Below are 19,715 nucleotides of genomic sequence, written 5' to 3'. Positions count from 1 at the left end.
TACAAGTCGATAAGAGGCATAGGTTGGGTGGGCAGATATGTAGTATCACAATACTCCAGACATGGTCTGATCAATGCTTTATAAAGCCTCAGTCTTATCTTAGTACTCAGCAGGTCAGGCAGCATCTACAAAGGGGAATAAATAGTTGACATTTTGGCCAAGACCTTGCATCAGGACCTCCAGGAAGGGTCTTGGCTCAAAACGTTGACTGTTTATTCCCCTCCATAGATCCTGTCTGACCTGCTGAGTTCCTCCAGCATTGTGTGTGTTGCTGAGAAATCTCAGGACAGAAAGCTAAAGAATCACCCTGAGACAACAGCAGTTCTCACTGCCTGCCACCAAATTTCAGAGTTGGTTTCGTACGGAAAGTTCTCCTGACAATACAAGTGAAATTTCTTTTTATTGTAATCTTTAAAGTAAGATGCTACTTCGGAGTGGGTCAGGACGATCCTGGTGCAATCTGCGTTGGGTGCTTGTACCCTGTGTCAGCGGGAGATGGTGTTCGGGATTTGTTCATCCCCTGGCACCGCGCCCCTGGAGCTGGGATTACCAGTGCTGCTTGGCCACCGCTCTGGCAAGGGGGTGGCCTCATTCAAAGCGGCGCAGGTGGTTGTAGAGCGACTGGACGTAGGTGAAGACACACATGGGGTCGGGCTTGTTCCCCATCGCCATCATATCCTCCACTTCAATTAGCCTGTCGCAGTGTGCCAGCTTCCTGTAACATGAGAAAAAACAAGACTCTGACTCCTACAGCACTTCCCCAGCCTCTGCCGACACTACAATACCTTGGGGTTGTCCCTGAAGGAGAGGGAGCCTGTCAGGCGGCTGTCTCTGCAGGGCAAGGTCCTGGAGAGCGGTGTGATAATGACCGGTGGTTCAGGTTTGGTGGTGGTCGTTGAAGGACAGTGACAGCCAGAGCCTCAGGGGAGCTCTCCTGCCTTCCAGCATGGTGGGAATGTCCTCCCGAGAGGGGAGGAGACTGTATTTAACTTCCCAAAAATGGTCCCTCAAATGTTGCTGGCATTGGAGGTGTTGGACTTATGGAATGAAGCTCAAATCCATGACCCCTTCAGGCAGGACCATAAAACATGGGAGTAGAATGAGACCATTCAGCCCATCGAGTTTTCTCTGTCATTCCATCATGGCTGATTTATTATCCCTCTCAAACCCATTCTCCCTCCGTATCCCCGTAACCTTTGACACCCTAACTAATCAAGAACTTTATCAACCTCCGTTTTAAATATACCCAATGATTTGGCCTCCACTGCCGTCTGCAGCAATGAATTCCACAAGTTCACCATCATCTGGCTAAAGAAATTCCTCATCTCTGTTCTAAAGGGACGTCCCTCTATCCTGAAGCTGTGTCCTCTGGTTTCCCCACCATTGGAAACATCCTCTCTATATCCATTCTATCCAGGCCTTTCAACATTTGATAGATTTCAATGAGATCCCCCCCTCAGATTACAGCTAGTTCCTGAGCATCCAGACAACCCCACATGAAGTTAACCTCTAACTTCATTTTTATATAATCTTTAATTTTTGTAGTTGTTGAATGTGTCTGTTTCTGTTGCGTTTTGTGTCCTAAACAACATGTCAGAGCAGATTCCGAGTACGTGGAAATGTCGATCACATTGCAGCCCCATTCGTCGCACACTGGGGATAATTACAAGATGGTAAGAGGCTAGATTGAGTGGGCAGCCAGAGACTTTGTCTCAGAGTGGAAGTGGCTAAGGTGAGGGGGCATCGTTTTAAGGCGATTGGTGGAAAATATAGAGGGATGTCAGAGGTAAGTTTTTCACACAGAGAATGGTGAATGTGTTGAACACCCTGCCAGGAGTGGTGGTAGAGGCAGATTCATCAGGGACATTTAAGAAACTCTTAGAGAGGCACATGGATGGTAGAAAATTGGAGGGCTAGGTGGGAGGGAAAGGGTAGATTGATTTTGGAGTACGTTAAAAGGTCAGCACAACATCATGGCCGAAGGGTCCATATTGTATTCTGCTGTTCTGTGTTCTATGTTCCAAACAACCATTCTTTGTTTTAATACAGGAAACATTTAACTATGTGCAAAGGTCCTAGCCTCGTACCCAACACAGTCAGAATTAGTGGGGATATTCAACTGCAGAGTGCATCACAATCCCCAGCAGGCTCCAAGGATTGTGGTCCCTGTATGTTCGATTGTCTACCCCCCCCCCCATGTTTATGGCCCCTGATATACGGGGATGGTACTCACTCAGCCGTGCCGAACGCCAGCTCGAAGTTGTGCTTGCGGTCGCTGGGATTGAGCTCATTGTAGTCAAAAGCCTCAGGGAAGAAGGAGTGGACGAGGGCGCAGAATGCCATTCCAGTGCTCCAACTGGAGGAGAAGTTCTGGATGTCAATGAGCTGCAGAGAAACATTTGAAATTTATAATCCATGTCCGAGTACAAAGGCTCAGTCATTAACAATAGTTTCCATCCCAGCTACTCAGTTCTGGCTGGTGGTAGAGTAATTCTTTACATTCTTTCATCTACAACTCTCAGAGCAGACAGCATGAACTAGACACAGACACAGACGAGACATATACATGGACATGGACTGGACACATATACGGACACGGACTGGACAGAGACATAACTAGACATAGACACGGACCAGGCATACACGCGGACTAAACACAGACACGAACCTGACACAGACACGAACCTGACACTGACATGGACTGGACACAGATATAACTAAACACAGTCACGGACCAGGCATACATGCGGACTAGACACAGACATGACTAAACACAGACACGGACTAGACACAGACATGACTAAACACAGACATGGACCTGACACAGACACTGACATGGACTGGACACAGATATAACAAAACACAGACACGGACCAGGCATACACGCGGACTAGACACAGACATGACAATACACAGACATGGACCAGACACAGACACGGACTAACACAGACACAGGCACGGACTAGACACAGGAACAGACATAGACTAGACCCAGATACAGGCAAAGTTCCCTCCCATCAGAGTCTGAAGACAGGCATGGATTAGATCCAGTGTAAAGCTCCCTTGGCACTGTCCTGTTTACAGTTGTGCAGACCCCTCAGCCCAATAGATCTGCTGGTCATCACACCTGTCCACACTAATCCCACTCACTGGCCATCACACCTGTCCACACCTACCCACACTAATCCCACTTGCCCTCTTCTGGTAATTCATTCCAGACACCAACTGTTCAATAACATAGAACATTCCAGGCTCTTCAACCCACTATGTGTGCTGACTTTTTAACCTAGTCCAAGGTCAATCTCACCCTTCACTCCTCGTCCTCATCTTTAAACCTCCTGGCTGTCACTTTAAAACCTATGCGTTCCAGTTTTAGACAGCCTACTATCAGAAGTGGGTTGTGGGGTGGAGATAGGTCTTTACCAAAGGAAGTGCAAGGTGCTCCTTCCCTCTGCTAGCCTGCAGGCCACCCTTGGGCAAGGTGTGACACCTGCTTAGCAGCCCACCCTCCGATCAGGGTCACGTGAAACCATGGGAGCAGATGGTCATATGAGCAGCTGGTGCATATCACCAGTCCTGGTTATGCGACCACAGACAGCGGACAATCTCTGAAGAGTATTGACAATGGCTGGGGTCACCTGTCTTGTAAAGACACTGCCCAGAAAAAGGCAGTGGCAAACCACTTCTATCGAAAAATTTGCCAAGAACAATCATGGTCACCATAATCACCTACATCATCTGACACGGCACATAACGATGATGTCATCTGACACGGCACATAACGATGATGTCATTGGACACGGCACATAACGATGATGTCATCTGACATGGCACATCATGACTGTGAGAAACAACGACTGGCTGTTTATCATATCCACACCTCTTACAATATTATTTAGCTCTATCATGTCACTCTTCATCCTCCTTCAACAGATCCAACCTATCCAATCTCTCCTTATAACTAAAGCCCTCCGTTCCAGATAAAGTCCTTGTAAATCTTTTCCACACCCTTTCCAGCTTAATCACAACTTTGCCTGTAATGTGAAACTAGAATTTATATAGATATGTGATGGAGAGTATCACAGCCTGGAATGGAAACACCAATGCCCTTGAATGTAAGATCCTACAAAAAGTAGTGAATGTGGTCCAGTCCATCATGAGTAAAGCCGTCCCCCTCCACTAAGCAGCATCCATTGTCAGAGAACCCCCCCCTCCCCACCACCTTCACCACCACCCAGGATGTGCTCTCTTCTCACTTCTGCCATCAGGAAGAAGATACAGGAGCCTCAGGTCCCACACCACCAGGTTCAGGAACAGTTATTACCCCTCAACCATCAGGCTCCTGAACCCGTGGGGATACCTTCATTGAAATGTTCCCACAACAACAGACTCACTTTCAAGGACTCTTCATTTCATATTCTTGATACTCATTGCTTATTTATTTATTTATTTATTATTATCTTTTCTTTTTGTATTTGCATTATTTGTTGTCTGTTATACACTGCTTCAACACCCTTGTTGGGCAGTCTTTCATTGATTCTATTATGGTTATTATTCTTTAGATTTATTGAGTCTGTCCACACGAAAATTAATCTCAGGATTGTTAATGGTGACATATATGTACTTTGATAATACAAATGTAAATTTACTTTGAACTTTGAACTACGGAGAGGTGTATGGTGAACCCATCAATCTGAAACTCTGCGTCCAGAACAGAAGGGGTTAAATTAGTCAGCCCCATCATGAGCACTAGCCTCTGTAATCTCCAGGACATCTTCAAGGAGCGGTGCCTCAGAAAGGCGGCGTCCTTCATTAAGGACCCCTGTCACCCAGGACATGCCCTCTTCTCATTATTACCATCCGGAGCTTGAGGACACACACTCAATGATTCAGGAACAGCTTCTTCATCTCCACCAGAAGATTTTCTGAATGGATTACTGTAATATGTTTACTGTAATTCATAGTTTTTTCTCTAATATCATGTATTTCATTGTTCTGCTTGTTGCAAAGTTAACAACTTTCACAACATATGCCTGTGATATTAAACCTGATTCTGAACTACTGTACATGCAAAACTCCAAGTGTAGCCTGGCTAATGTTATGTAGAATATAGAACAGTCCAGAAACTACCTGCCTCTGTGTAAAAAAAATCTTCCTCTGACATTCCCCCCTATACTTTCCTTCAATCACCTTAAAGTTATGACCATTTTAGCCATTTCCACCCTGGGATAAAGTCTCTGATGGTCCACCCTATGTCTCATGTCATCTTATATATTCTATCCTCCTTCGGTCCAGAGAGAAAAGCCCTAGCTCACTCAACCTCTCTTGATAAGACACGCTCTCTAATCCAGTCAGCATCCTGGTAAATGTCCTCTGCACCCTCTCTAAATTTTCCACAGGGTCACAAACTCCATACAGCAGTGGGAAATGAACCCTAATCTTCCAATAGCTGGTGCTGTAGTAGTTTTACACTCACTGCTACACTACCATACTGCCCGCAGAATCAACTGGGTGCGTCAGTTGCGACTGTCTCCTTCCGTCTCACCTTGTACCCTATCGTTTTGGAGCGACACCACTCCAGGAGGATCTGTTTGATGCTGCTCGCACTAGCCACTCCAAAACTCTGTGACCTCTGGAGCTTTCCCTTTGAAACTCCGACTCTCCCCCTGAGGAACGAGGAAACAGACAAAGTGAACCACACCCTCTGCCCGCCACTGTTGTCAGCCTGGCCATCCCCAATTGAACCGCCCCTTGAGCAGCACCCAGTGACAGGAAGTCCATTTGGCCCATCATAACTGTGTTGGACCTTTGAAAGATATCTCAATGAATCCCGTTTCCTGCATTTTCACCCTAGCCTGGTCAGTATTTTGTGTGGATATATAATTTTGTATTTTATTTCTGACTGTCCCTTGGTACCACTTCCTCCCACATAGCACCCCTCCCACAGTGTGACCCTCCCTCAGTACCCCCCCACAGTGTGACCCTCTCTCAATACCACCCCTCACAGTGTGACTCTCCCTCAGTACCACCCCCCCACAGTGTGACCCTCCCTCAGTACCACCCCTCCCACAGTGTGACCCTCCCTCAGTACCACCCCTCACAGTGTGACCCACCCTCAGTACCACCCTGCCACAGTGTGACCCTCCCTCAATACCACCCCTCACAGTGTGACCTTCCCTCAGTGTGACCCTCCCTCAGTACCACCCCTCCCACAGTGTGACCCTCCCTCAATACCACCCCTCACAGTGTGACCCTCCCTCAGTACCACCCCTCCCACAGTGTGACCCTCCCTCAGTACCACCCCTCCCACAGTGTGACCCTCCCTCAATACCACCCCTCACAGTGTGACCCTCCGTCAGTACCACCCCTCCCACGGTGTGACCCTCCCTCCGTGATGCTAGTGTCACAGGGACTATATACACCACACTGAGATCTGCATCGGGGTTCCTGTGCTGTTGAGTCCGGCAGGGGGCTGTAAAACAGGGCAGTCTTGGACAGAGAGTAATGCAGAGCTCCAAATGTGAGTGACATCTACTGTACCTGTGTTCCTGGTGCGGCCTCTTCTACATCAGTGAAACCTGACACAGATTCGAAAACCACTTCACTCTGTCCGCCACAAAAGCAGGAGCTCCCAGTGGCTACCCATTTCAATTCGACTTCCTAAACACAAAATAATCTGCAGATGCTGGGATCAAAGCAACACTTACAGTACACTGGAAGAACTCAGCAGGTTGGGCAGCATCAGTGGAAACGATGAGTCGATGTTTTGGGCCGGAACCCTTCGTCAGGACTGAAGAATGAAGGAGGGGGAAGGATTTGAAGAATGCTTGTAGGTTCGGTTGAAAGACCAGTGATTTGAAAGACAAAGGGGTGGGGGAGGGGAAGCATTGACATCATTGGCAAGAAAACAATGGGTAGTAGTAGAAGGAGGCGGAACCATGAGGGAGGTGATAGGCAGCTGGGGGGGGGGGCCGAGGGAGGGAATTACCGGAAGTTGGAGAATTCTATATTCATACCAAGGGGCTGGAGACGACCTAGACAGTATATGAGGTGTTGCTCCTCCAACCTGAGTTTAGCCGCATCATGGCAGTAGAGGAGGCCATGTATGGACATATCTGAATGGGAGTGGGAAGCAGAGATCCTGTCTGTTGTGGCAGACGGAGTGGAGGTGCTCAACGAAGCGGTCCCCCAATCTGCGTCGGGTTTCACCGATGTAGAGGAGGCCACACCGGGAGCACCGGATGCAATAGATGACCCCAACAGACTCACAAGTGAAGTGTTGCCTCACCTGGAAGGACTGTTTGGGGCCCTGAATGGTGGCAAGAGAGAGGTGTAGGGACAGGAGTAGCACTTACGCTTACAGGGATAAGTGCCGGGTGGGAGATCCGTGGGGATGGACATGCGGATAAGGGAGTTGCAGAGGGACCGATCCCTGCGGAGAGCGGAGAGGGGTGAAGAGGGAAAGATGTGCTTAGTGGTGGGGTCCTGTCGAAGGTGGCGGAAGTTGCGGAGGATAATGTGCTGGATCCGGAAGCCGGTGGGCCCCCTCCCCCAGCTGCCTATCACCTCCCTCATGGTTCCGCCTCCTTCTACTACTACCCATTGTTTTCTTGCCAATGATGTCAATGCTTCCCCTCCCCCACCCCTGTGTCTTTCAAATTACTGGTCTTTCAACTGAACCTACAAGCATTCTTCAAATCCTTCCCCCTCCTTCATTCTTCTGTCCTGACGAAGGGTTCCGGCCCGAAACATCGACTCATCGTTTCTAACTGATGCTGCCTGACCTGCTGAGTTCTTCCAGCGTACTGTAAGTGTTGCCTCAATTCGACTTCCCATTCCCATTCTGACAAGGCCCATGGCCTCCCCTAATGCCATGATGAAGCCAAACTCAAGTTGGAGGAGCAACACCTCATATTCTGTCTCAATAGCCTCCAACCTGATGTCATGAATATCCAATTCTCTAACTTTAAATAATTTCTCACCCCTCTCCTCTTTCATTCCGCATTGTGGTTCCTATCTCACCCCTCCTATTCTGCCCATCACCTCCCTCTGGTTCCCCTCCTTTCAGCCCTTTACCTCTTCCACTAATACCTTCCCAGCTTCCCACTCATACCACCCACCTTTCCCCTCACCTGGTCTCACCTATCACCTGCCAACTTGTACTCCTCCTTCTAACCTCTTATTCTGGCCTCTGCTCCCTTCCATTCCAGTCCTGATGAAGGGTCTCGGCCCGAAACAGTGACTATTTACTCCCCTCCATAGATACTGCCTGATCTGCTGTGTTCCTCCAGCACTTTGTGTTACTCTGGATTTCCAACATCTGCTGAGTCTCTTGGGTTTAAGAAAGGGGTTCGCAACCCTTGTTATGCTGTGGACCCCATCATTAACCGAGGGATCCGTGGGCCCCAGGTTGTGAAGATGAGAGTGAGTACTACCCTCCCTGTCTACTGTGTTGTGGGCTGAGCTCTAACCTGCTGCCTTCTGGCTCAAACTTCTCAAAGAGTGCCTTTCTGGACTGGGGTGCTGATGTCCGCGGCAGTGTCTGTGACCGCATCAGCTGAGGCCTCTTCCCCCCCTGGCGAGGTGCTGTTGGTGGTGGTGACCGCGATTTGGCGTTCACGCCTGGGTAAAGGTCGAGGACACTGTGGGGAAACAGACCAGCACATAAGAATCAGGATTATTTTCACTGATATACATTGTAAAATTTGTTTGGTTTTTTTTGCCAGCAGCACAGTGCAATACATACAATTACTATAAAGTCATAGAAAACTATAGCTCAGAAAGAGGCCCTTCAGCCCATCTAATATGTGCTGAACCTTAATCTACTTAGTCCCATCGACCTGCACTCAGACCATAGCCCTCCATATCCCTCCCATCCATGTACTTCAGTTAAGTGTTGAAATCGAGCCCACACCTGCCATTTGCACTGGGAGCTCGTTCTACACTCTCACCACCCTCTGTGAAGTAGTTCTCCCTCATGTTCCCTTTAAACATCTCACCTTTCACACTTAACCCATTACCTATTCACCCAATCTCAGTGGAAAAAGCCTGCTTGCACTTACGCTATCTATACTCCTCATAATTTTGTTTACCTCTATCAAATCTCTCCTCAGTCTTCTATGTTCTAAGTCATAGTCATAGTCATACTTTATTCATCCCGGGGGAAATTGGTTTTCGTTACAGTTGCACCATAAATAATAATAGTAATAGAACCATAAATAGTTAAATAGTAATATGTAAATTATGCCAGTAAATTATGAAATAAGTCCAGGACCAGCCTATTGGCTCAGGATGTCTGACCCTCCAAGGGAGGAGTTGTAAGGTTTGATGGCCACAGGCAGGAATGACTTCCTATGATGCTCTGTGTTGCATCTCGGTGGAATGAGTCTCTGGCTGAATGTACTCCTGTGCCCACCCAGTACATTATGTAGTGGATGGGAGACATTGTCCAAGATGGCATGCAACTTAGACAGCATCTTCTTTTCAGACACCACCGTGAGAGAGTCCAGTTCCATCCCCACAACATCACTGGCCTTACGAATGAGTTTGTTGATTCTGTTGGTGTCTGCTACCCTCAGCCTGCTGCCCCAGCACACAACAGCAAACATGATAGCATTGGCCACCACAGACTCGTAGAACATCCTCAGCATCGTCCGGCAGATGTTAAAGGACCACAGTCTCCTCAGGAAATAGAGACGGCCCCCTAATCTATTCAATCTTTCCCTTTAACACAGGTCCTCAAGTCCCAGCAGCATCCTTGGAAATTTTCTCTGCTCTTTTTCAACCTGATTTTCATTTTTCCTGTAGGTTGATGACCAAAACTGCACACAATGCTCCAAATTAGGCCTCACCAACATCTTATAAACTTCAACATAACATCCCAACTCCAATATGCCAAAATCTTTTATTACAAAACTACCTGTGAGGCCACTTTTAAGAAGTTATAAATTTATATTCCCAGATCCCTCTGTTCTATTGTACTCCTCAATGCCCTACCACTCACCATGTATGACCTACCCTCCAAAAGTGCAACACCTCACACTTGTCTGCATTAAGTTCATCTGTCATTTTCAACCCATTTTTCCAGCTGGTCAAGATCCCGCTGCAAGCTTTGATAGTCTTCCTTGCTGTCCACTACACCCCCAATCTTAGTGTCATCCACAAATTTGCTGATCCAGTTTATCACATTATTATCCAGATCACTGATATGGATGACCAACAACAACAGACCCAGCAGTGATCCCTGTGGGACATCACTAGTCACAGGCCTCCAGTCAGAGAGGCAACCCTCTGCCACTGTCTGGCTTCTCCCACAAAGCCAATGTCTAAGCCAATTTACAATCTCATATTGAATGCCAAGCGACTAAAACTTTTGGACCAACGTCCCATGCAGGCTCTTATCAAATGCCTTGCTAACGTCCATGTAGACAACATCTGCTGCCTTGCCTCCATCAACTCTCCTGGTAAGTTCCTCAAAAAACTCTGTAAGATTGTTGAGATACGATTTACCACGCACATGTTGACTATGTCTAATCAGTCCCTGTCGATCCAAATACTTACGTATCTGGTTCCTTAGAATTGCTTCCAATAACTTTCATGTCATGCTCACCAGCCTATAATTTCCTGGTTTTTTTAGGGCCTTTCTTAAACAACGGAACAACGTTAGCTGTCCTCCAATCCTCCAGCACCTCACCCATGGCTAATGATGTTTTAAATATATCTGCCAGGAACCCTGTAAATCTGCAGTAGCCTTCCACAGGGTCCAATGGAACACCTTGTCAGGCCCTGGGGATTTATCCACCCTAATTTGCCTCAAGACAGCAAATACCCACTCCTCTGTAATCAGTATCTGCTGCTGCATTTCCTCACATCTATAGACTCTGTGTCCATCTCCCAAGTAAATAGACATGCAAAAAAATTCATTTAAGATCTCCCCCCCCCATCTCTTTCAGCTCCACTCTGATCTTCCAGGCAACCAGTTTTGTCCCTTGCTATCTCCTACACCAACTCCTTAGTCATGTGTTAAAACTGTATAATCTTCCTTTTGCTGGCCTCACTAGCAGGTGGCACATGTAGCAATCCTGAGATCACCAGCCTCGAGGTCTTGTCCTTTAACATAGCACCTTACTCCCTGAACTCACTTTGCAGGACCTCATCACCCCTCCTACCCCTGTCCTACATGGACCACGACCTCCAGCTGCTCACCCTCCCACTTAGGAATACTGAGTATTTGCTCAAAGATGTCCTTGATCTTGGCACCCTGGAGGCAACAACCCATCTGGGAATCTTGTTTTCATCCATAGAACCTTCTTTTTGCCCCCCTAACCAACAATCCCCATCACTGCAGCTCTCTGTTTCTCCCCCCACTTCCTTTCTGAGCCATAAGGGGAACGATAATTTACAAGAAGAAATATGTATGTATTAAAATTGAATGTAGTGCAAAAAGAGAGGAGAAATGGTGCGGGAGTGTTCGTGGGTTCATAGTCCATTCAGAAATCTGGTGGTGGAGGGGAAGAAGCTGTTCCTCAAATGTTGAGTGGGTGTCCTCAGGCTCCTGTACCTTCTTGATGGTAGCAATGAGAAGAGGGCACGTCCTGGGTGATGAGGGTCCCTAACAATGGATGTTACCATTTTGAGGCATTGTCTTTTGAAGATGTGCTCAGTGCTGGGGAGACTAGTGTCCATGATGGAGTGGCTGAGTTTACAACCCTCTGCAGCTTTTTTGCAATCCTGTGCATTGGTGCCTCCGTACCAGATGGTGATGTGACAGGTCAGAATGCTCTCCATGGTACATAGTCATATAGTCATAGTCATACTTTATTGATCCCGGGGGAAATCTGTAGAAATTTCCAAGAACTTGGAAGTGCAATACTGATGTGAGCTGGGAAGATTGGAAACAATCCTTAAGTCCAAGGTTAATGGTGGGATTCTGATCAGTCTGGAGCAACAGAGGGATCTTGTGGTCTACGTCCATAGATCCTGCACAGCTGCCACATAATTTGACAGGGAGATTAAGAAGTCATATGATGGGTTGGCCTTCATTAGTTGGGCAATTGAGTTCAAGAACCACAAGGTAATGTTGCAGCTCTATAAAACCCTGGTTAGACCAGACTTGCAATGTGATCAGTTGTGGGTGCATTGTTATAGGAAGGATGTGGAAGCTTTAGAGAGGGTGCAGAGGAGACTTACCAGGATGCTGCTTGGATTAGAGAATATGCCTTATGAGGAAAGGTTGAGTGAGTTGGGGCTTTTCTCCTTAGAGTGAAGGAGGATGAGAGGTGACTTCATAGAGGTGTATAAGATGATAAGAGGCAAAGGTTTTGTGAAGAGCTGGAGCCCTTTTCCTGGGGTGGAAACAGCTAATGTGAAGGGGAGGGGGCATAATTTTAAGGTGATTGAAGGTAAGTTTAAGGGGGGATGCAGAGGTAGGTTTTTTACATAGAGAGTTGTGCGAGTGTGGAACTTGCTTCCAGGGGTGGTGGTAGAAGAGGCAGATACATCAGGGACATTTAAGAGACTCTTAGATAGGCACATGGATGATAGGAAAATGGAGGGTATGTAGAAGGTAGGGGTTAGATCTGCGATTGCCAAACTTTTTTGAGTTACTGCCCCCTTGGCTCCCAGACCACATCTGTCCCTCTCTCCCTTTCTGGCCATTACATAAAGCCTATAAAGAATTTTGATTTATAGTGCATAATAAAAGGAACTGCAATTTCAAAGCAATGACTAATAATTGCAAAAAATTTGTAATTGAAGACTGATTTCATTAAACTTTGCAAATAATTCTGACAAATAAGCAATGTCATGCTTAATATTCTTGTGTTGATTACTGAATAAAGTATTTGAGTCTTCAGAGAATTATCACAATTTCAAAAAGTGCATGAGAGTGTCTCAGGCAGTTTCCTTTTGAGATCCATCTGACTTCTGTGTGCAACAGCAAGTGTTTAAACTATTTATCATTCTCAATACAAAGCTCTGAAAATAGTTGAGAATTGAGAGCATGGGACTTGATTTTATTTACCGCTGAGGTAACGGTATTTAAATGATTTGTGCAGCTGATCACTTGGGCATATTTGCAACAAGACGTTGTCTGTGAATTACACACTGAGTACCCCATAGGGGTGTCCTGTCATTGATGGTGCCCCTTCTGTTGCACAAGCATAAATATTGGTGAGCAGAACGTCCTTCTCTTAGAAAAGTTGCTGAACAATCTGAAGTCTTGACTCCCCCTTCATATCTGTTTCTAGTCCCCTTGGAAATAACAACGCTTGAACTATACTTTCGTCTTTTATGAGGCAAACATAACCAAGAAGCAAATATTTGTTGTCTGGTAAAATTGATTCATCCAACTGTAGAGCAAATTCTGCTGTTCAAATTATGTTGCACAATGTGTCTTCCTCATGCTCAAACATTTCACCTATTTGTCTTTGAGCAGATTTGCCACCGAGCTGAATCTCTTTAATTATTTGGTCTGGTGACTTATTCAAAACTATACTCAGGACTTCCCTCGCTGCTGGCAGAATCAGTTCTTCTCCAATTGTATGGGGCTTTCCAGACTTAGCAATGAGCAGTGAAATGTGGCACGAAACACACAATCAGTTTTGTTGAGAAGAGTTGACAAGCATGTTTTGAAGTGCTTTACTTTTCTGTAAGTTTTCGCTGAAAATAAGCCAAGTTCTTGTTTGCTTTATCAGAGTGTATTCTCATCAAAGGAACTGCATATTCCCTGTACAGGAATTGTGTCACTGCTTAATTGGATAGTGGGAATCATACTAGCTAACACTGTACTACAGTAGTGAACAGCAATAATGCACAGGCTGGACCTGGAAATAACACGATTCCTTCAGTCCAGATTTCTCATGAGATACCAAATACAGAAGTGTCACATTACTTGTCAACGACTATAATGCACTTCGAGCAAAGTCCAAGAGAACGGAGGTTTAGTAAGAGATGACATGATCAATTATGAGGCACTGTATAATTGGTAATTCATTTCTTAAATTAAGCCCGTAATCCCTCTGCTAGTCCCCTTGTTACCAAGCGCCCCCACCACCCCCAGGGAGGGTGATATTGCCAAATTTGGAACCACTGGGTTAGATTGATCTTGGAGCACACACAACACCGTGGGCCAAAGGGCTTGTGGTGTTCTGTGCTGCTCCAAGTTCTCACTTGAGATTTTGGAATATAAAGGGATCAGAGAGTTGTGAGGTTAGTGGAGGAAGGTGATATTGAGAAGGGGGATGGACAGTATGGAGCTGAGTGCCTATTTCCTGGTGCTTCTGGGTATCATGGGTGCCACCAGGCTTGGTGGACCCACCTCTGATTAGTTGATCCATCTCTGGGCTGGCAGATAGCTGGACGATCCCGAGTGACCTCAGTGGGAACTGGGCAACGGGTGGTACAACAGGTAGTCCTGTTGTCTTACTGTTCCAGGGGCCTGGGATCAACCCCAGCCTCCATTCTTTTCTGTGAAGCTGACATCTTCTGCCGTAATGGTGTGGGATTCCCCCGCGTGCTCCGGTTCCCCTCTGCATCCCAAAGACATGCTGGTAAATTAATGCACTATGGAGATTACCCCTGAGAGTGGCTTAGTAACAAAGAGATTAAAAGGAGAGTTGATAGGACCATAAGACATAAGAGCAGAATTAGGCTATTCGGTCCATTGAGTCTTCTCTGTCATACTATCGTAGCTAACTTATTTCCTCCTCTAACCCATTCTCCTGTCTTCTCCCTGTAACCACTGACACACTGACTAATCAAGAAACTATCAACCCCCACTTTAAATATACCCAATGATTTGGCCTACACAGCCATTTGTGGCAATGAATTCCACAGATTCACCACCCTCTAGCTTAAGAAATTCCTTAACTGTTTTCTAAATGGATACCACTCGATTCTGAAGCTGTGCCCTCTGGTCCTAGACTTCCTCAGTATCAGAAACATCCTCTCCTCATCCACTGTACTGTATATAGTTTACAATATTTAATTGGTTTCAATGAGATGCCCTGCTCATTCTTCTAAACTCCAGCGAGTACAGGTCCAGCGCCATCAAATGCTCCTCCCAAGTTAACCCTGTCATTCCCAGGATCATTTGGTGACTCTCCTCTGGTCTCTCACCAATGTCAACACATCCATCCTGAGAGATGAGAGATGAGGGAAGTAGAAGGGGAAAGGAAACCAATGGCATTGTTCTCCAGGAGCTGACATAGACCCAATGGGTAGAATGGCCTCCTACTCTGTACTAAGTGAGCAAGGAATTGTTGAAGATGGGAGTTGATACATGCTTTCCCGAGGTTTTACCTGGTCGGAGAACGGACGTCGCGTGACGTGGAGTGTGTGGTGGAAGAGAGCGTCCTACTGCCGTTGGCGTTCTTGCCTGCAGAGCGAAGGCAAGGAAAGAATCACAGAAACGTACAGAACCAAATCAGGCCCTTCTTCCCATTTCATCCTCGCTGACTGTGATGGTCATCCACTTCCATTCTATTTGCCCAAATTAGACCTGTATCCCTCTGCACCTTCCCTGTCTGAGTATCTTCAAACAGTGCAATGCAGTGATGTTGTGTGAAACCCATGCCATGTTTCCTCCAAGAACTCCTCACCGCCTCACACATCTGCTGCTGAACCAGAGCATTTCTTAAAGGTTAACAATTAACAGTAACGACCATACGACATGGGAGCAGAATGAGGCCAGTCAGCCCATCAGCTCTGCACTGCCGTTCCATCATGGCTGATTAATTATCCTTCTCAACCCCATTCTCCTGCCTTCTCCTCGTAGCCTTTGACACTCCAACTAATCAAGAACCTATTAACCTCTGCTTTAAATATACTCAATGACTTGGCCAAAAAAAAGCTTTATTTGTCACATGTATACCAAAGCATCAAAATGTACAGTGAAACCCTTTGTTTGCGTCAACGGCCAACACAGTCCAAGGATGTGCTGGGACCAGCCCACAGGTGTTGCCACAGTTCTGGCACCAATATAGAATGCCCACAACTTACTCACCCTAACTGGTACATCTTTGGAATGTGGGAGGAAACTGGAGCACCTGGAGAAAACCCACTTAGTCATGGGGAACGTACAAACTCTTTACAGAGTGTGGTGGTCACTGGCACTGTAAAATATTTCGCTAACTGCTATGCTACTGTGCTGTCCATATTTAATGTGCTTTTTCCCTGTGGATGGGGTGAGGGCACTACTGGCAATGCAGACATTGTTGGTCTAACCTTAACCACCCCGGGCTGAGAACGTTGATCAGCAAATGGGAATGCACGGGTGTTGCTACCACAGAGGGTCTTCAACAGGCGATGCCCCAAAAGGTGGCATCAATCATCTGGGACCCCCACCACCCAGGACAGGCTCTCTTCTTGCTGCTGCCGTCAGGAAGGTAGTACAGGAGCCTCAAGACTCTCACCACCAGAATCAGGAACAGTTACTACCCCTCAACCATCAGGCTCCTGAACCAAAGGAGATAACTTCACTCAACTTCATTCGCCCCATCATTGAACCGTTCCCACAACCTACGGACTCACTTTCAAGGACTCTTCACCTCATGCTTTCAATACTTACTGCTTATTTATTATTGTTATTATTATTGAATGAATCTTGGGCTTGTATATGGTAACGTATATGTACTTCGATAATAAATTTACTTTGAACTTTGATATAACGGTGTTGCTACCACGGAGAATCTTCAAAAGGCAGTGCCTCAAAAAGGCAGGAATGATTAAAGACCTGTATCGCTCAGGACGTGCCCTCTTCTCATTGTACCATCAGGGAGGGGGTACAGGGGCCTGAAGGCACACTCAGCGATTCAGGAAGAGCTTCTTCCCCTCCACCATCAGATTTCTGAATGGACAATGAACCCATGAACACTGTCTCACTATTTTTTTCTCCTTTTTGGCTCTCTTTTGCACTACTATATATTTTATATATATATATATTCTTATTGTAATTTATAGTTTATAAGATTATGTATCGCACTATACTGTTGCATAACTACAGATTTCATGACATATACCGGTGATATTTAACCTGATTCTGAAGGTTGAACGCAACAGGCAGTTCAGCCTTCTGGTGTATAGAACAGGGTGTTGGCAGGGTGTTGACGTTGTAGTGCCAGCTATGGAGTGCACTGCTACAGAAGCAAGGATATCCAAAGGCAGCATAGGAAGATAGCGGTTAGCATGACACCATTACTGCTCAGGGCATCAGAGTTTGGAGTTCAATTCCAGCATTTTCTGTTTGTATGTTCTCCCCGTGAACGACATGGGTTTCCTCTCACTGTCCAAAGACGTACTAGTTAGTAGGTTGGTTAGTGACTCTAAATTGTCCCGTGATTAGGCCAGGGTTAAACTGACAGCTTGCTCGAAGCTCGTACTGGTTAATAGGTTAGTTAGTCGCTGTAAATTTTCACGTGATTAGGCTAGGGTTAAATCGGCAGCTCGCTTGAAGGCTCCGAAGAGCCTATTGCGCACCGTCGCTCTAAACAAGTAAACAAATACGAGTCTATTCAAATGAGACCGTTTGGGTGGTGTTCAGAAATATAAAAGGGGTGATCACTAGCCTGGACTTGTGTCAGCAAAACACAAGAGCCGTCATTGACTTTGGGAAGAAGGGTGGAGCACACAGCCCGTCTGTATCTGTGTCCGAGGGATTCGGGGTCCTGTGTGTAAACATCTCCAATAATATTTCCTCATCTGGCCACATGGACGCCACTGCCAAGAGGAGTATCCAACACCTCTAATTCCTCAGGCTGAGGAAACTCAGGCCCAGTGACCCTCACCAATTTTTACTGATGCACCATAGACAGCATCCTGTCCGGGTGCACCATGGCTCGATACAGCAACTGCTCTGCATACGGCTGTGAGAAACTGCACAGAGTTGTGGACACAGCCTAGTCTTACACAAACCGGCTTCCCCACCCCTGGACAACACAGTCTACTACTCCCTCTAAAGATCCCAACACACGCCGGGTATTCTTTCTTCTCTCTCCCATTGAGCAGGAAAGCCTGAAAGCACATCCCACCGGGCTCAAGGACAGATTCTACAGACTCTCACACAACCAAGATGAACTCCTGCTCTCCCAATCTACCTGAGCGAGTCCCTTGCACCTGCACTGCACTTTCTCTATAACTGCAACACTCTATTCTACACTCTGTTACACTTTCGCCTCGATGTACTTACAGTGTGTATGGGAGGATCTGTCTGAATTCCACACAGATAAAAGATTTTCACTGTATTGGTACACAGACCAATAAAAATCAATTACAGATTGCTTCAGGCCTCCAGACAGTGGGTAAGAGACAGGGAGAACGTGACAGCAGCTGATGTCAGGATTAAACCCGGGCCTCTGGCCCTGTGAGGCAGTGTATCTGTCCTCTGCGCTGCTGAGGTAGTGGTCCATGGGTTGAGCGCATGGTAGCGTGGCAATTAGCGCAACACTTTCTAGTGCCAGTGACCTGGGTTCCATTCCAGCCGCTGTCTATAAGGAGTTTATACACTCTCCCCGTGACTTTGTTGATTTCCTCTGGGTTCCCTGGTTTCCTCCCACATTCCAAAGCTGTACAGGTTAGGATCAGTAAGTTGTGGGCATGTTGTGTTGGTGAAGCATGTGGCTGCCCCAGTACATCCTCTGACTGTTTTGTTTGTTGACGTAAAGGATGCACTTCACTGTGTGTTTCGATGTACATGTGACAAATAAAACAAATCTAATCTAAACCAGCGATTGTCCTGATCCCCAGGGTCACTCACCTGTCTGTGGTGCCGTCTGGCCGACACACTCTGTCTGGGGTTTGTTCACAGCCGGCTGAGCGAGGGACTCCGAGCGGGGAGTGGCGCCACTCGACACCTCCGCAGAGAACTTCTCCCCGGACTTGGTAACGGCGGTGATAGGCAGGTGAGCCAGGCTCACCGCTGCCGGCCGGTGCTGCTGTAGAGCCAGGGACGGCACGTTCCATGGTGCTGTCCCCTCCTTTTCTGTGGAGAGAGGGATGTGGCTTGAGCTGCGGGCTGGTGAGAAAAGAACCTCACCCACGAGATAGTCCGGGTGCTGGTGACAACTCTAACAGCAGAAATCCTCGAGGACGCTCTGTCCTGACGTCCTGGCTGATCTAGTCAGCCTCCGTACTCCATCTCCACCAACACCTTGGTAACGTAACGGTGAACGCAAAGCTATTACAGTTCAAGGTGTGGAGTTTGGAGTTCAATTCCAGTGCCCTCTGTGAGGAAGTTTGTACATTTCTTCCCAGGTGCACATGTGTTTCCTCGGGGTGCTCCGGTTTCCTCCCATCGTCCAAAGTCATTGGTTAGTAGGTTAATTGGCCATTGTAAGTTGTCCTGTGATTAGGCTGGTGTTAAATAGGTGGGTTGCTAGGCAGGGCTCAAAAGGCCAAATAGGGCTGTTCCTTCTGCTACCTTGAAGAAACCCGGTAACTCTCTCCTGCTCTCACGGGGAGAGGATCCAGAGATTCACAGTCCTCATAAAGATGGAAATCCCCCTCAACTCTGCCTGAAGTAGGCCCAGATTCTGAAACTCGTGTTGATAGGAGGGAAGGTGGGAGGAAAATGTTCTTGTGTAGACCACAGCAGTGAGAGTAGGACCAGGGGGATGTTTATGCAGAAACACTGCCTGCTAGTGGAAACGATGTGGAGACAAGAGAGGCTGCAAATGCTGGAATCTGCAGCAACAGACAATCAATGGGTCTTCCTGACTAAT

The 19,715-nt window shown here is 46.9% G+C and overlaps 1 protein-coding gene across 1 annotated transcript in view; it reads right to left on the bottom strand.

Moving 5' to 3' along the window:
* Positions 1-372: 372 nt before the first annotated feature.
* The window catches only part of smtnl (smoothelin, like), a 37,006-nt gene continuing 17,663 nt past the window's right edge, over positions 373-19,715 (bottom strand). The window contains exons 3-8 of the mRNA XM_063031489.1: positions 18,752-18,976; positions 15,301-15,376; positions 8,472-8,642; positions 5,546-5,666; positions 2,234-2,385; positions 373-715 (exon numbers count right to left, since the gene is read on the bottom strand). Coding sequence (XP_062887559.1) covers positions 589-715; positions 2,234-2,385; positions 5,546-5,666; positions 8,472-8,642; positions 15,301-15,376; positions 18,752-18,976 — 872 coding nt within the window. The 3' untranslated portion in view covers positions 373-588. The remainder of the gene's footprint in view (positions 716-2,233; positions 2,386-5,545; positions 5,667-8,471; positions 8,643-15,300; positions 15,377-18,751; positions 18,977-19,715) is intronic.

This window comes from Mobula hypostoma, chromosome 23 (genome assembly GCF_963921235.1).
Source record: "Mobula hypostoma chromosome 23, sMobHyp1.1, whole genome shotgun sequence".
In the NCBI taxonomy this organism is placed as follows: domain Eukaryota; kingdom Metazoa; phylum Chordata; class Chondrichthyes; order Myliobatiformes; family Myliobatidae; genus Mobula; species Mobula hypostoma.
Note: the sequence above shows the minus strand (reverse complement) of the source record. Positions and strands in the feature narration are given on the sequence as shown.